The 16,669-nt window shown below is 47.2% G+C and overlaps 1 protein-coding gene across 1 annotated transcript; it reads right to left on the bottom strand.

Annotated features, from left to right (window-relative positions):
• Window positions 1-7,066: 7,066 nt before the first annotated feature.
• LOC121475758 lies at window positions 7,067-14,588 on the bottom strand. Its single transcript, XM_041729295.1, has 3 exons — window positions 14,114-14,588; window positions 12,786-13,301; window positions 7,067-7,205 (listed from the first exon to the last, which is right to left on the bottom strand). The coding sequence occupies exons 1-3, from the start codon at window positions 14,389-14,391 to the stop codon at window positions 7,067-7,069; spliced, it is 933 nt and encodes a 310-aa protein (XP_041585229.1). The 5' UTR covers window positions 14,392-14,588.
• Window positions 14,589-16,669: the final 2,081 nt, after the last annotated feature.

Here is a 16,669-nt window from a genome sequence, read left to right as displayed (position 1 = left end):
CCTGAGGACATTAAGTGAAATAAGCTAGTCACAAAAGGACAAATAGTATATGATTACACTTACATAAGGTACTTATTGTAGTCAAATCATAGAGGCAGACAATGGAATGGTGGTGGTTACCAGGAGCTGAGGGAAGGGGGGAATGGGGAGTTGATGGTTTTTTTTATAAAGATTTATTTACGTATTATTATAAAGGAGGGGAGGGGCAGAGGAAGAGAGAATCAAGCTGACTGCCTGCTGAGTGCAGAGACTGACATGGGGCTTGCTCTCATGACCCTGAGATCACAGCCTGAGCCGAAATCAAGAGTCAGATGCTTAACTGACTGATGCCCTGAGTTGATGTTTAATGGATACAAAGTTTTAGTTCAGGAAGATGAAAAAGTTTTGGAGGGTGGTGGTCATGGTTGCACAACAGTGTGAATGTACTTATTGCCACAGAACTGTACACTTAAAAATAGTTAAAATAGTAAATCTTGTGTTATATATATTTTACCACAATTAAAAAAAACACAATCAAATTTTCCCTTGCATGTAAGTAGATTTTATTTACTATTTTGTAGATGAGAAGACATATTTAGAAATCATCTGGCTCCTGGTTATGGGTTATAGGCAGAGAGTTCACTCAACTCTTCTAACTGTATGCCTTTGCCCATTCCCACCCCCCAAAAAATGGTTCTCTCTTGTGGTCATTCCCATGGTACCACCTTTTGAGTCTCTGCATCACTACGTGTTCATGGCTCAGCCTAACACCTGCTAAGAGAGTAATGAGGCAGCATTCTCTAGTAAAGCTTGAGGTGCTCACCCCAGAGGGAAAGAAGAGCAGAAGGAAATGAGAAAAGGAAAAGTGAAGCTGGAAATAAACTCTGGAAATAGTGAATGAGGACCTAAAAATACAGGGAATGAGAGCTGGGAAAGTATTAAGGTGGGAAACTTTAATGTGGCACCTTTTTTAGAAGAGCTGTAGCATTGGAATTTCCTAGAAATATGGATGGACACGTTTGAAGACAGTGAAGCACTGAATGGAAGCCTGGAAACCAGGCTTCCTTCTAATTTCTGAAATGTCCCATCACTAAGTTATAAGAAAGAAAGCTGGGGCGCTTGGGTGGCTCAGTTGGTTGAGCATCTGATGCTTGATTTTAGCTCATGTCATGATTTTGGTGTCATGAAATGGAGCCCCACGTGGGGAAGTCCCCACTCAGTGGGGAGTCTGATTGAGATTCTCTCTCTCCCTCTTCTGTTATCACTCCCCCAGCTTGTGCTCTCTTTCTCTCAAATAAATAAAATCTTAAGAAAAGAAAGAAAGAAAGAAAGAAAGAAAGAAAGAAAGAAAGAAAGAAAGAAAGAAAAAGAAAAAGCTAGAAAGCTAGAGCAGGCAAGAAGGTACACATAAGTTCTTGGTCATAGCTGGGAACACAAATTCTTAGCTGAAAGAAGGGGCATGAATTACCATGAGCAAGAAAGGGGAGCAAGAAGAGAGCAAAAAATCAGGAGTCAGTGCTAGCCTTTGAGACTGACATTGTGAAGAGTTGTCTTGCTCTGCTCAGCGAAGAAGTTTATCTGGTAGTTGTAAGTTCATGGTTTTGGGCAATTGTCCAAACATTTGGGGAAGTTACTCATGAAGAAGAAGCCAACTCCAGACAGCTCGTTGGGAAATGTGGAGAGTCAGTGCCTGGGTGGCTTTCATGCTAATCCAGGATTTATTAAAGCTCAGAAAGCAAGCAGCAGAGAGGGTTTTCATGAAGAGCCAGAGTCATCGGCATTTTGATAGAAAGGTTTTTCCCTCTGGTCTGAAGGAGGTGGCAGGTCCCAGGAGACTGAGAAGTGGAGGGGGCTTCATTTGTTTTTTGAGTGCTGTGGCAGGTCCAAGGGACTCCATCAATAGCAGAACTATTCCCTTCTGAGCCCCCGCCCCTCCAGCGTACAGAGTTTTCAATTGCAGTTGGGAGAAATTGGACTCCATGATCTAATAGAGCTAAGTTTTTCCTCTCAAATATGGTATGATGTGACATCAGCATCTCTGCCAGATTCTGTTGCTACCCAAGGGAAGTTAAATGCAGGTGGACTGCATTTGTAGCATTGATTTATTCTTTCAAAGTTATATGAAAATTAAGTCATTTTAAATCTACCAAGGTAGTTAAAGAAGCCCCACTTGAAATCTTTTATAAATCTAATAAAATTATTTAATTTTGAAAATTTTTGCTTGTAGCTCTGAATTTTGATTTGTCTCCTTTGTTGATAGAACATCCAGAATGTTGTAAATGCTGTAGTTCAGATTAATCATCTGTCGCTCTCCATCTAGATTTCCCAGAATGTTTTATCAAACAGATTTATTTCCTTTAGTGTGAAAAATTTAGTAATTCTACAGCTTCCTTGGAACTTTATAATATTTTACCATATTTTTCTTAAAAAAAAAAAACCTTAAAAATTTTCCAAACACACTAGGAGATCACATCATCTGACCCTTGAACACAGCTTGGGTTGAAGTTTTAATAAAGGGCTAGCTCCTGGGCATAAGTGGATGGTGATTTTCAGTGGTCAGCTCAATCCACATGCCTTACTGGGAGAGGATTCCATGCAGGGCACAGGCTGGACAACAGGACAGGAAGGCCTACACTGTTCAAGTCAGCCCAAGCAGTAGCACCAAGCCCTGAGGAGAGATGGGGTCTACAAATATCACAGGAACTCAGGACATAGACAAGCCTGCAATGAGAGGGTGACTTTCCAGCTAGATCTTGAGAGAGATACTCAAGAGTTTGGATACTCAAAAGTTAGGAAGAGCATTTCCTACCAGGAGAAGCAAAGGAGAAACTGCTCAGAGGCATGAGGGATGGAGGAGCATTTGGGGACGGAGGATTCACCAATGTGACATGGTTTCCAGAAAGGAGAGGAGGGTAAATTCTGGAAAAGTTTCAGAAAAAATTATGAAATAAAGGTTTGTAAACATTTATGAGAGAACAATAATTGTCAGGAGTCACCGAGCATGGATTCATTAAGAACTAGTCATTTCCTGTTTTTTATAAGGTTACTAGACTGGTAAACTAGAGGATGTAGTCAAGGGGGATTCTTGTGATTGGTTGGAAGTTTTAATGGTCCTGTTCAGGAGTAGAACAGAAGGCCCTGAATCCTACCATGCATATCATTTCAGTGGGGTATCTGACATAGCCAGGTGCAATGAGATTCTTGGTGAGAGTGTGGTTTGTATGACTAAACATTTATCCCCAAAGAGAGGGAGGGCAGACTCCAGTACTGGCTGGAGCTCCATGTTGGGCCCATTTCTTTTTTCCATCTTGATCATTGTTTGCCAATGATGTAAGCAAACTTACAGCATGAATCTATTAGAGTTTCTGATAATATAAAATTGGAAGGGAAAAATAAATGTATCCATGGGTATACCTAAAAAGATATTTTTCAGCTAGAATAGTGAACAAAAGCAGCTAAAATACAATAGATATAAATGCAAAATACTATAAGTAGGGTCAAAAAATCAACTACTCCAGAAGCAGATGGAGAAATATATCTCTGCAACAGTCAATATGAAAGAGACCTTTTAGTTTACCATGATATGACCTAACAGGGTGATGCATTTGTTGAAAAACACAACTTAGTAGACATATAGTGTCTATATGTTCCTGAATTCAACAAATGCTTGTTTAACTCTGCCTCCCCCCATGTGTGTCAGGTTCACGTTGGGCAGGGAACACTGGAGAACAAGACAAGCAGAGTGCCTGCCCTCGGGTGGCCTATAGTTTACTAGCAGAGGACACAAACACACAAAATATCACAACTTGTGACAGAGTCCTGGAGAGACACAAATAAAGGTCAGAAAGAGGGTGATGGGGGACCCCCTTTTCCTAAGGTGGTCATGGCAGGTCTCTTTGAAGAAGTGGCAGTCAAGCTGAGGCCATGTCAAGGGAAGGAAAAGCAGGGAGGAAGAACATGCCAGGCAGGATGAGGAGTACACTGACCCTGAGTGCAGGAGGAATTCCATGTGTTCTGGGAACTGAAAGATCAATGAGGCTTGTCCATATTTGCGGTCACTGACATCCATTGTCACATTCTTCCACGGTGATTGGGTACACACAATGAGCTGTGCGGCTGTACTACATTTCCCAGGGTCCCTTGAAGTTGCACATGGCCATGGGACTGAGTTCTTGCTAGTGGAATGCTAACAAATGGTCTGTGTTGGGAGCTGGTGCCCAAAAGAGGTGTGTACACAACCCTGCCCCAGCCCCATGCTCTTTTTGTCTCTTCCTGGCTGCATCCAGGACCTAGCAGCAGCCAGCTTGGACAGGAACACCCCATGAAATAGCAGAGCCCCAGTTGGAAGGGATCTGAATCCCTGGATGACTGCAGAAAGCAGGATGCTTGCTAACCTGGACACCTCGGACAGTTTCTTGAGAGAGAAAAACTGTCCTATACTCTTTAAGCCATTGAGTTATTGCCACACCTCTTACCTATACCTAATTATTACAGAAACAAAGGATGTACTAGCCCCACCATCCAGTTCACCTTTAGATACTGCATTTAGTTCAAGGGGTCACTTTTTATTTTTTTTATTTTTTTTATTTTTTTTATTTTTTTTTATTTTTTTTTTTTTTAAGGGGTCACTTTTTAAAGAAGACATTGGCCATTTGAAGCATATCCAAAGAAAGTAAGAACCATGACATTTAGGAATCAGAAAACCAAGTCAATGAAAATCTGTTAAAATGCTGTGGTTGTTTAGTCTGAAAAAGGGATTTCTCAGGGTGACATGATTGATGGCCATCTTTAAACATTGAGGAAGAAGAATGAGGCTGAATTGTGGTGGCTTCTCTTGGACCTATGGGCAGTAGGGATTTATGATCCAGCAGATTTTAAGTCAACATTGAAGAGAAGCTTCTAATGATGAGGGATTATTAGAAAATTCCAGATTGCTTTGAGTGTCAACAACTTCTCTCCCAACTGTTTCCAAGCAGAGCCTGGCTGCCTAGTTGTAAGGAGATATTTACAGAGGCAGTTCTGGCATTGTTATAGACATTTTAGTGAGTTCTAGGATTTCTGGATTTCTGGATTAACTAATGCAATCCCAGGTCATAATGGGATTGAATATCAGTTTGGATTGAATCCTGGAGGGAAGGGGACTCTTGAAGCTTTCTGAGTAGATCAACACGATGAAAGCAAGAAATAGCTTTGGCCAACATCGGGGGAGAAATCCTGATTATCACAGCCTGTGTTGGTCATTTGGTGCTTGCCTTCCCTGAAGCAGTAGTGATTTAAGGAAAGCCAAGAGTAAAGAATATTGATTTTCTTTACTTTATCCTTGAGATAATCCAAAAAATATTTTGGGGCTAGCATTTTTTTTAAAACTTATCTTCCAAGATGAGTGATCTTTTATAGTTCAAGGAACTCAAAGAACTTTACACCCTAGTCTCATTCAGGCTTGTCACATATCTGAACTGCTATGTCAGGGGCAAGACTGTCAAATCTCCTCTCTCAGATAAGGAGAAGGCCTCACAAAGAAGGCCAGTGTGTTGTTCAAGATCACAGCAATGAGTCAGTGGCAGGGCAGACTTCTTGACCAAGGTCTGCCACACTGCCTGGAGCCCATACTAAGGGGTACCCTCAACTAGGAATGTCTTCCACGTACCAGTAAAACCAATTCGAACCAGCAGTCTCTCCAGAGTTGGAAATTACCTGAGATGCTTCAGTGTCAATCGATTTCACTTTGCAGGACAAATGAGGAGGGTGAGGCTCCCCACAAGGCCACCCAGGCAAAGGCCTAGTTATGACTTGAACCTGGTTCTTGGGTTCCTGGCACCAGATCTTACCATCCCACCTACCCAGACAATGGTGGGCTCAGGAACACCCCACATGCAATTACCTGGAAACATTGGGGCCATCAACATTAGCTCCACTGTCTGGAAATGTAAAGGCTTATATTGGCTTTGGCCACCAAAGAGAGGAAACATTCTGCAATCCTTGAAATCTCACAGCTGAGGGGGGGTGGGGAGAATTGTTTGAGCCTTGTAACTACAAAGTCAAAAGGGAAAACATGTGTTTCACATTTGTCTTGGGATGGGAAAGAAAAACTTTTCCTTTCACTTAATCTCGGTTTAAACAAACAGAGAGACAGCCCTTTTTGTAAACTCACCGAACGTCAAATATTATTCACTAGCATGGCATCAGTTTACTAAGCCACTACAGAGGCACTTTCCTCACGTAATCCCCTCGCTTAGAAGACACTTCAGCTTGAAGCGGGGCAACTAAAATAATACATGTTTCCTCTGATGAATTGGACAAGAGTCAGCCGATGGAGTCAGGTTTCCAAATCTATAACCTCCTGGTTTCAGCCAGAGACCCGAGGCAATCCGACTTCAGTCATGACTCAGGATTTTGGGAGTGAAAGCAAGCACGTCAAGTGATGTAAGAAAATTCCCCCACTCCCCCATCCCACTGGCCTCCTCCTCCCCAGGGAATTCAGGCTGAGCGCACTGGGGGGAGGGGCTGCCGAGTCACTGGGTGCCCAGTTGCCCAGCACGCCTCCTATCACCCTGGCAGTGGCCAGCGTCAGCACTTGACAAAGGAAGTACTCAGTTACAATTACCTTCCTGTTGGCCTGCGAGCTCAGATAATTGCTTTGCGATGTGTGTGAGAGAACCTCATAAAGTAAACCAAGAAAACAGAAGGGCCAGGTCTGGGCTAAGGGGAAGTGTCAAGTGGGGGAGGCTCGTGATGCAAGCCTACCTTTGAAGTCACTTTGTTTGTGAAAAGTCTGCTGTGCTCTCTCTTAAGGAAACTCCACTGGAATGAGGTTTCAGTGCATGTGGGGTTTAGGGCTATTGTTTTTGGCTCTGATTTTCACCTCAAGCCCTAGCTAGGACATGTATAAATCCCATAACAACAGCCTGACATGAAATTGCTCACCCTCTCATAGCATCAGGGGACTTTTACTCAGGCGGATTTTGAATGCCTCATTGTTCAATAGGACAGGAAGTTTACTCTCAATGTAAATGAGGAATCTTTTTTTTTTTTTTTCTCCTTGCGTCCTTGGAAGATTTTTTCACAGAGGCCTGCCTTGTCATCATCCCTAGTCTAGCTCCTTCCATGACAGCAGCTGCAGCCTGGCAGTGCTGTCCAGGTTCCTCCTCTGAGGAGGGGGTCTTCTTAGAACCAGAGTTTTAGGATTTTTCCCTGGTGGTGACATGGGGCAGTGATCTAAGGGACACCTAGGAACAGGGAAGAGTTGGGTCTTTGGAAAAGGGTTGGGCTTCTTTTCCCAGTTTCTTCAATTCTAATCTTGACCTAGGTTTATTTCTTATACAACAGAGGGAAGCCCCATCCCCAAACCTTATGAGGAGTTTCTTCTTTAGGATACATCACATGCTGACCAGCTCACATTTGGAACATCGAGCTAGGACTCTGATATCAACTAATTGGCATCAGCAAGTAGATGCTTAATCCAGAATCCTGACCCTACCCTCCGGTGGAGCAAATTCCAGAGAAGGATAGAAACTTATAGAAAAAGCATTGCAGCCTCCCCAATCTCCTGACATATTCTGTGGACAAATTCCTAAAAAGTCACAAGAAGAACCTTCTCAACCTTTTTGCTGATGCCCCCAGTCAAGAGACTGGTCAAGAGCGACACTCTCAAAAGAAGGGGTTCACAGACATACATACTTTTAGTCAGAGGAAACCACATAAGGATGATGAAGAGGTAAATGACAGGGACACTGACCTTGTAGGATGAGTAAGCCTGAGGTTGGTTGCTTCTGTTATCTCCAGAATCTTTTCTTTTCTATATATCTGAAAAGAAATCAGCTTTTCTACTAAAAAAAATAAAAGCTTAAAAAAAGAATAAAAAAGTCAAGCATTGTTCATAAGCCCTAGAGATCAGTCTGAAATCAAAATATCATTGAAATTGTCTTCCACATCTTCATCATCAACACATACCCCCCCACTGCCCAGAGTCATGATGATACAGGACAGCATACGTGCCGAAGATTTTTTTGTTGTTTAAAATTGCAGTATTGACCAGGGCTTTCCCATGTGTGTGTGTGTGTGTGTGTGTGTGTGTGTGTGTGTGTGTGTTTGTGCACATGTGTGTGTTTTTATTTGCACCAGGTCAAGTACCATTAAGCAAGAAATAGCAACATCACTCCTGGCTGGGACTCTGCTCTCAGACCTGCTTTCACATAAGAAACCCTGCAGAGATTTGTCTACAATACAGGAAAGCTTGTGTGTCTCCCCCAGAGATTCTGATTTAATTGGGCTGGGCTGGGATCTGGACACATTCCTACATCCATTACAGTCCAGGGTCACCATCCACTGAACTAGTCCAGCCCCTAACACAGCCTCCCTACACTGGCTCCCAAGGCCCACAGTCACCAGCTCCTAGGACAACATTCCTCTGCTCTGGCATTTGTTTCCTCTCCCTGGTGCTAACTCTGGCTTCACCCTAGGTTTCAGCATCTGGGATCTGGCCTCCTCTGTGACCATCGCCGTGGCAAAACTGTTCTCCCCAAAACGTCTTCAAGTATAAATCAGTGTTCTAAGTTACTCCTTCACACTCAATAAAAATGACTGTATTTGTAACACATCTGGTCATCCTTATGTAATGAGCTGAGGAACACCTAGCAGTAGTTAGTGACACCCGACCTCAAGGGCCCATGGCAAATCCATCCCGTGTAAGGCACCATTAACGACGTGTCAAGAATCTCGGGGCCCAGAGCCCAGCCCAGAGCTTGGCACCTCATGGATGCTCAGCAAACTTCTGATGAAACTAAGAATGTTAAGTCTGCAAAATCAGGGTGCTTCCCCAACCAAATCTGGTTCTGGAAATTCAAATGACTGAACTGAGAAGATGTCTGGGTGATTACAAAACCCCCTCTCTGGGAACACAGTGACATTTGGAAATGCCAAGGAAACACAGCAGGTACCAGCAGATATCCCTGCATGCACCTTATGCTCCCTGCCTGCCCTGCCTTGAAAGCTCTACCTTAGAACAGCATTTCATGCCATTGCAAACCCAGAACTCAGGGGGATCCTTTCCACTGAGAAAGCAACCGAGTTGATGGGGTTATAACCTACTCCTCTGGCTGGTGATGATGCTCCATGTTGTAGATTGTCAATGGTAGACACAGGAACGTACTTCAATTTGCGTAAGCACCCAGGTGTCTCAAATCCTCCAGAGTTGCTATTTTGTCTTCTTTGGGTCCTATCTTGCCCATCACACCCCACTTGGGACCCATTTCCGGAAGGAGGTAATAGACATTGAGGCAGCATCTCTTAGTTTGTGGTACTATTTTGCATCATACTCATATTTTTAGTTACTAGTATGTTGAATTTCTGCTAGGACAGGCCTCTCCCAACCCCGCCTCATCTGTTTTTTTTCAAATTGCCTTTGCCATTTTCTCTCATTCATTCAATGTAGATTTGTTTATTTTTGAAATCAATGACTCCTCTGGGGTTTTAATTGGAATTACAGTGAATCAGCAAATTAATTTGAGGCTAACGAGTTTTTCTAAATTGAATTTCCCCATTTAGCAACACCTATTTTATTTACATATCTTTTAAAATTTCCCAGCAAAATTGTGTCATATTCTTCACTGGAATCCCATACGGGTATATTGAGAAGTGGTTTATGGCTTCAGGTAATACTGTGACAAGGGTTCTTGGTAGCTTACTGGTATATACGGATGCCTTGACTTTTGTGTATTTATCTTGTGTCCAGTCATTTTTCTAAATATTTTTGTTATTGATTCCAGTAGTTTTTATCTGGTCCCTTTAAATTTTTTAAGGGTGCAACCATGGAGTTACAAAGGATGATGTTTTGTATTGTTATATGAATCAAGGGGTAGTAGTCTAGTATATCAGTGGGCTGCTGGGGCTGCTGAAACAAAGTGCCACAAAGTAGGTGGCTTTAAACAACAGAAATGTATATTCTCACAGTTCTGAAATCCAGAAGTATGAAATAAAAATGTCAGTAGGATTGGTTTCTCCTGGAGACTCTGAGGGAGAATCTGTCGCCACCTCTCTTTAGCTTTCCCTAGTTGTCAGGGATCCTTGGCAATCCCTATATCACTCATCCTCTACTTGTGTTTTCATATGGCCTTCTCCCCCATGAGTGTGTCTGTTTATCTCCAAATGTCTTTCTTTGTAAGGATATTAGCCATTGGATTTAATCTCTAATCCAGTATGGCCTCATCTCAACTTGATAACATCTGCAAAGACTCTGTCTCCAAAGAAAATTACATTTACAGGTACCAGGTTAGGGCTTCAACATATCTTTTTGAGGGGACACAATTCTGCAACGTCCAATGTGCTTGTCTCTGACCAGGTTACTTCTAGAGTGTTGGGTCCAATTCACGAACCATATTTCAAGATGTCCATTGAAAATACTGCTCATGACCTGTATGATGTAAGGGATGGTTATTGCTACATTCAGCTTGAATCCAGGAGGCACTGAGAAGGGCATAATGTCTGCCTTCACTCAGTTCCAGGGCCTTTGTGGTACACATAATCTGTGTTGTTCCAGAGGGTGACATTCAGAAGGAAGCAAATTTTGGCTCTATATCATTTGACTCAAAGATGCAATGGATCTTTGAATTAAGGCCATCTGCCAGGGGCTATCTGCAGCAGTAACAAGTTACATCATCCTTCACCCATCTGACAAATATGTATTGAGGCCTAGCATGTGCCAGGCAGCAGGCACTGGGCCAGAGAGTAGGGCAGTGACAGGTTCCAGAGAGACACAGGCGTTGCCCTCAGGACGCTTACAGTCTAGTGGCCCCAGAAGGGCCTAGGCAAGCTAGGTGTGTGCACCACTCAAGGTGTTATGAAGGAGATTTTCTTTGGAGAGAGTGTGGCTGGATGACCACTATGTTCCCTCAGAGCTAAGGCACTGTGGTCTTTATGATCCCTGAGGCAAACTGTAAAGGAAAGCAGAGGTTTGGGGTGGGAGTGTGGGGGTGAAATGAATTTATGAACAAAAGGGAAAAAGGGTTAGATGAACCCAGAGGGGCTTTCCCGGGCAGGACACTTGCAGGAAAGCAGGCTCCCCTGCACCATTATGTATGTCTACCCACAGAACTTTATCTATCTAGGCTCTTCTACCTCCCATTACAACATCCTCAGCCTTACATCGCCCACCCTGAGGAGCAGACGCTCAACAAACAAACAGCCCAGACCCACCATGGCTGCTCTGGCTGGGGCCACCTCAGTGGGGAAACCAAATCCCTTTCCCCAATCTCAGCAGACAAAACAGCCTGGGCCCTAGGTGTTTCCCCTTCTGCCGGGGACACCCAGCCAGGGAAAGCAAAGCAAGAAACTCTAAATCAAGTGTTTTCAGCAGAACCAGGCCCGGGGGTGGAAGGGAGAGGCCTCCTCTCTCAGCGGCTGCTCCTCCTTAATGAGCCAAAACAAAGCCAGTGCCAGGGAAGTTAATCTTACCCTGAGATAGGGGGAGCCACGCCCTGAGGTGGAGAGAGAGCGGGCCCAGGGCACCACAGGCCCAGGAAGCTGAGTCTGTGAGTCCTACCTCGCCAAGGTAAACCCGGGTCTGTGATACCCAGGAGAGAGAAACCCCATCTTTGCCTGATTGCTGCCCTTTGACCACGTGACAAGATAAATACATTTTTTAAAAAGATCTGTCATCAGTGCTGGGAAACGCCTGGTACTCAACACCAGAGAGGTCTCACAAGACGAAGAATCCATCTGGTCGTGATCAGTGTTCCCACCCCCACCATCCATCCCCTCCCCGTCTCCCCATGCGTGCACACGTCTTCACATGTGAATGTGCATGCACATGTGGGCACAGACTTTTACATTTATGCACACATGGGCACATCCACACCCATATTCGTACATTTGCCCTAAGCTTTACCCTTCCACACACACATCCCCACACATGTCCTCACACATGTATATATATGTATTTACATGAGTGTGCCTGCATTTACCCTCACACACGAGAATGCACACATGCACCCTTACATACAAATATGTGCATGCACACACTTCCTCATGCAAAGCACACATGCCCTCACATATATTCTCACACATATGTGTATCTCACACAGCCTTACACACACACACAGACACACACATACACACTCTCTCTCAATCCCCTGGCATGTATGCATATATGCATGTACATACACACTCTTACACATAAGTGCACCTCATATGTGAAACCACATGTGAGTACACATTTTCACACATGTCCTCATACACATGTACCCATGGAATCAAGCACATATGTGCATCCTCACACACTCATTCTTTCGCAGACACATTCCCTCACACATGGATATATAGCCTTACAGACACATACACACACAAACCCCTATTTTGCTGATGCTTCTCCAGGAATTGATTTAACCCTCTCCTCTGTGATAAGACAAAGCCAATGACTTCCTTACTGGGCCAGATTGCAGTTTGAAACCCACAGCCTGGTCCCTAGGTCAGCAGATGATTGGTCACAGAGGCCCAGGCTGTGTGGGCATGCTCCCACCATCCATCTGCCATGGAAAGAGTTGGTCTTTAGAGTAGGGGCCATGTGGTTCTCTCAGTGACCTTGGACAAGTTATATAGCTTCTCTGAGTCTAAGATTCTCATTAAAAAAAAAAAAAAATCAGGAAGCTGTATCACCTACTTCACGGGGTTGGGAAGATGGACATGAAGTGGCCATTCAGTGTAGGTGTTCAGGAGAAAGCTCCAGCCTTTTTGCTGCCCTGGGTTATTGCCACCATTTCTCAGGGTTTGGGGCACGTGCAAGACAGGACTAATGAAATCCAAGTGCAGAATACAAAAGGCAGTTCACATTGTTGCTGGAAAAGGAATATTTTATAAGATATCCAGCTGTCTGGCCAAAACATGGCCAAGGATCTTCTGAGAAAGGGACTGTGGGCAGGCAATTTAGAAAGCAAGGAGAAAGACGCCGTTTCTCATCTCTAAAGCTGTGGTAGCCAGCTGGGGAAAAGCAGAGGGGAGAGAAGCCGCAGGAAAGGAGATCCAGAGAAACAGAACCTGAAAGAACTCCACGGGCTGCTGCCTGAAACATCTGGAAACACGCTAATGGGCATAGCGCAAACGCAGCGCCAAGCCATCTCTTGGCACGAGCTCTGAGAGCTGCCTGAGGGAGCTGGAGCAGACACTGTGGGACTTTTCTCCTGAGTTCCTGTAGCTTCCTCCTCAAGCTGGCGTGGTGCGGTGGCTGCAACATGGAAACGTGGCCTGCCTTCTCTTCCCACCCACCAACACCGGGCCTTGGGATGTCGCTGGTTAAGGTGGACAGCTCGTTGAAGATGAACAGGCCGGTGCTTCTGGGGGAAAAAAAATATATAATTTTGTGAGTGCCGGGCACTGTGCGGAGTCCTGCACATGCATCAGCCCAATCCTTACACTAAGTCTGGAGGGGGCGATGGTGTGAAAGGGGTGTCCCTTTTACAGATAGGATAACCACTCAGAGAGGGTGGGAGCCGGGCCGAGGTCACAGAGCCACCCAGGAGACAGGGTGAGATTTGAACCCAGAGCCCGTTTGTCTTCTAACACCTTCCCCACCCCTCCACCCCCGCCCCGGCCTTGCCCCCGCGCTCTCCTGCCGAAGAGGAGTAAGTGTTCATCTTCCCAGCTCTCCCCCACACTCAGGGCCCGACCCCCTGGGACCCGACTGCGGAAATGGATGACCTCAGCCAGCCGCCCCGGCTCACAGACAGCGGGAAACGAGGGGCCCTGTGTCCTGTCCTCCTTCCCGGACTCCACTCTCCCCACAGCCCCAGGACGGAGCTGGAGCTGGGGAAGCCCTGGGAGCCGACTCCCGGGAGGACGGCGGGGTGATGCCCGCGCCACTGCTTCCCGCTTCTGAGAAACGCTCTGGCATCAGAGTGGAGGGGGAGGCGAGAGGAATTTGGCGGAGATCTGGAGGCTGCCGTGGGGGCCCAAGAGGTGGCTGCCTGGTCAGGGGCTGTCAGCCCTGAGCGCGGCCCAGCTGGCTCCCGGGGGCGTGGCCGCGGCCGGGGACTCAGCGCAGGAGGCAGGGACACTTCCGCGTGCCCTTCGGCGGCCTTTGCCCGCAGGGAAGCGACTCGCGTCATCGCACCAGAACCGAAGCGCGACGTGCGCGCAGACTCCTCACCGTCGTTGTGGTTGCGCAACTCCGTGGCCGGACCGCGCTCGGGGTCTTGCCCGCATTCCCTTGCTCCGTCGTGCCCACTGTGCTCTGGAATCAGCGAGGACCACCCCCGCCTCCACGTTCCCACGCGGGGACACACAGGCTGCGAGGCTGCTGAGGTTGCAGAGGTGATAAGCGGGAGCCAGACCTCCAATCCCGGCCTCCAAGGCCCCAGCCCCCGCCGCCAGGCCACCACGCTGCACCTGCTCCACCTCCTGGCACCTCAGGTGACACCCGAACATCAGTCAAGCGGGACCGGCCGGGATCCCGGCCATCTCGACCCCCACCCCGCCACTTTCTCCTCCGATTGGGGACGTCGGCAGGGGCAGAGTGCCAGGAGATTCCACCCGTCGTCCCCTCGTGCTGGCCTTGCTCACCCACGGATGAGTCAGCTGGAATTCCTGGACATCCCAGGCTCACCAGCGGTACCAGGAGCTGTCAGGAGGCAGGAATGCACGGAATGCGGCTCCCTGCGCTCCGCCTGCACCCCCCACCCCTGCTCCCCAGGCCGAACCCACAGAGAGGCTTGGAAGGTGAATGACATAGTGTTTGTCAAGGGTTTGGGACGACAGGTGCATTGGAAGACGAAGACAAAGACCGATTCTTTTCTGGGGCTGCCGGCACAGTTTCCCATCCCTCCCACGCACGTCCGCGTTCCCGGCCCGGATGCTCCGTGCCCCAGGCTCCGGTGAAGGGCAAGAAACCACTGATTAGGCAGCAAGAAGAAAAAAATGTCCTGGCTCGTGAAAGATGGGATGCTCAACCTCTTTGCCCAACTCTGACCGGGCCTTGCGACTCCAACGTCCTGATTTTGTCACTTGCCTGCTTAGATGCCTTTGTGAGAGCTACAGGGATTTTTTCCTGCACTTTCTCTGTGTGGGGGGTCTGTCCAGGCCCTGGGTAGAGAGCCCAGAATCAGGTGGTGACCCTCCTTCTCCTCTGGGAGCTTTCCCTCTTGAGATGGGGGGGGGGGGATTCAGATAACAAACAGGTGTGCAGCCGCAGAAAGCAGTCAAGCCAATGAAGGAAACCAACCAGGGCAAGGATGGAAATGGGGAGGGGGACACTTTATAATGTAATGCAACCCTCAGAGCTGTGTACTGCCAAATGTGTCACCGGCCCCACCGCCTTCCCCACCCGTCCTTCCCTTTTTCCTCCCACCTTTGCAGGGAGGTGTGCTTCCCTGGCCCATGGAGCCCTTCTCACCCACTTGCCACTTTGCCCTGTGGATATTGGATCACTTTCTCTCTCCCCCTCGCTCATGAGCCCCTTCAGGGCAGGAAGCATAGTTGTTTCACACACCCGCACTGTGTGGGAATTCCCTCTGACACACGTGCCCCAGAACATTTTATTTTGGTGCCAGGTACTGGGGAAATGCATAATAAATATTTCTTTAGGGAACAGGCATCCCCAGACGCTGGCTGCCTGTGGAAGATTGGGAGGAGGTGGGGGTCTGAGCAAAGAAACTGATTCAGGAACACTCGCTGCCTGGGAGCCAGCCTGGAGCCTCATGGATTCAGAAAGTCACAGCAGCCGCATGCTGCTTAGGAAGGAGGAAGGGTTGAGGGGAACAACTGTTTCATCAGCCCCTCTTCCACAAGTTCGGCCCCACAGATGTTGCCCTGATTACCTATCAAAATGAGCAAATGCCAGAATTCACCCAAGGCCTTGCTGACGCAGGGCACTGGAGAGAAAGAAACCGCTGGGCTGATTATCTTGGCTTTATCCGCCACATCTGGTCTAGCTCAGCATCTCTGCTTTCCATCTTTAAAGAGATGGTTGCAGAGTTCGAGAATCTCAGAGCAGCAGAGGCCTAAGAAGACCTCACATCTGACCCCCTCCCTTTGTAGATAAGGGCCATGTCACTAGGAGAGGCTGTGACTCACCCACGGCCACACAGCTGGTGGGAGACCCAGCTGGGACCATCCCGTGGCTCTCCCCTCCCAGGCCGGAGCTTTTCCCGGTTTTCCAAGCTGCCTCTTAGACCTCGCCAAGTCATTTCCACATTCTCCTCCCTCGGCTGGCCGGCGAGCCATTAGTAAGAGAAGCTGGCCATGGTCCTTTCTCATTCCCTCCCCACCACTTCACCAAAAAGGAAAGAGATTCCGTTCCAGAACCAAACATGGATTTTTTTTTTTTTCTCATCATCTGCTGTATTGTACTATCCATTCCAGGCTCTCCTCCAGGGGTGCAGCTCCCTGCCTTCACATGATGCCATAAAAGAATGTCATCCACCTTCCTCTCATCCCTGAGAACAAGAGGCCATTTCTTGGCTGGGCAATCAAGCCACCGTGAGTGCTGAGGAGAAGGAGGGATGCCGTGTGCCCCTCAGCCAAGGACTCCCTTGGGAGAGCAGATGCCCCCAAGGCATCACAACCCCATGTCCTGAGTCCCTCTCTTGAGGCTGTCTCCTCTCGCCCAAGCTAGGTAGAGCGTCTCTCTGGAAGGTGCTTCATATCCTTTCTGGAATGGAGGATTGCCCATACCCACTCCATTTTTTAAAACTGATGGAGAAATTAA

Source organism: Vulpes lagopus, chromosome 14 (genome assembly GCF_018345385.1).
Source record: "Vulpes lagopus strain Blue_001 chromosome 14, ASM1834538v1, whole genome shotgun sequence".
Taxonomy (NCBI): Eukaryota; Metazoa; Chordata; class Mammalia; order Carnivora; family Canidae; genus Vulpes; species Vulpes lagopus.
Note: the sequence above shows the minus strand (reverse complement) of the source record. Positions and strands in the feature narration are given on the sequence as shown.

Coding starts and splice junctions, on each gene's coding strand:
- LOC121475758 (XM_041729295.1), bottom strand. CDS start 14,391: ATGTTCGGGTGTCACCTGAGGTGCCAGGAGGTGGAGCAGGTGCAGCGT. Junction 13,302..14,113: donor GTTGCGCAACCACAACGACG/GTGAGGAGTCTG, acceptor TTTTTCCCCCAG/AAGCACCGGCCTGTTCATCT. Junction 7,206..12,785: donor AACAATGTGAACTGCCTTTT/GTATTCTGCACT, acceptor CCCTGTTCCTAG/GTGTCCCTTAGATCACTGCC.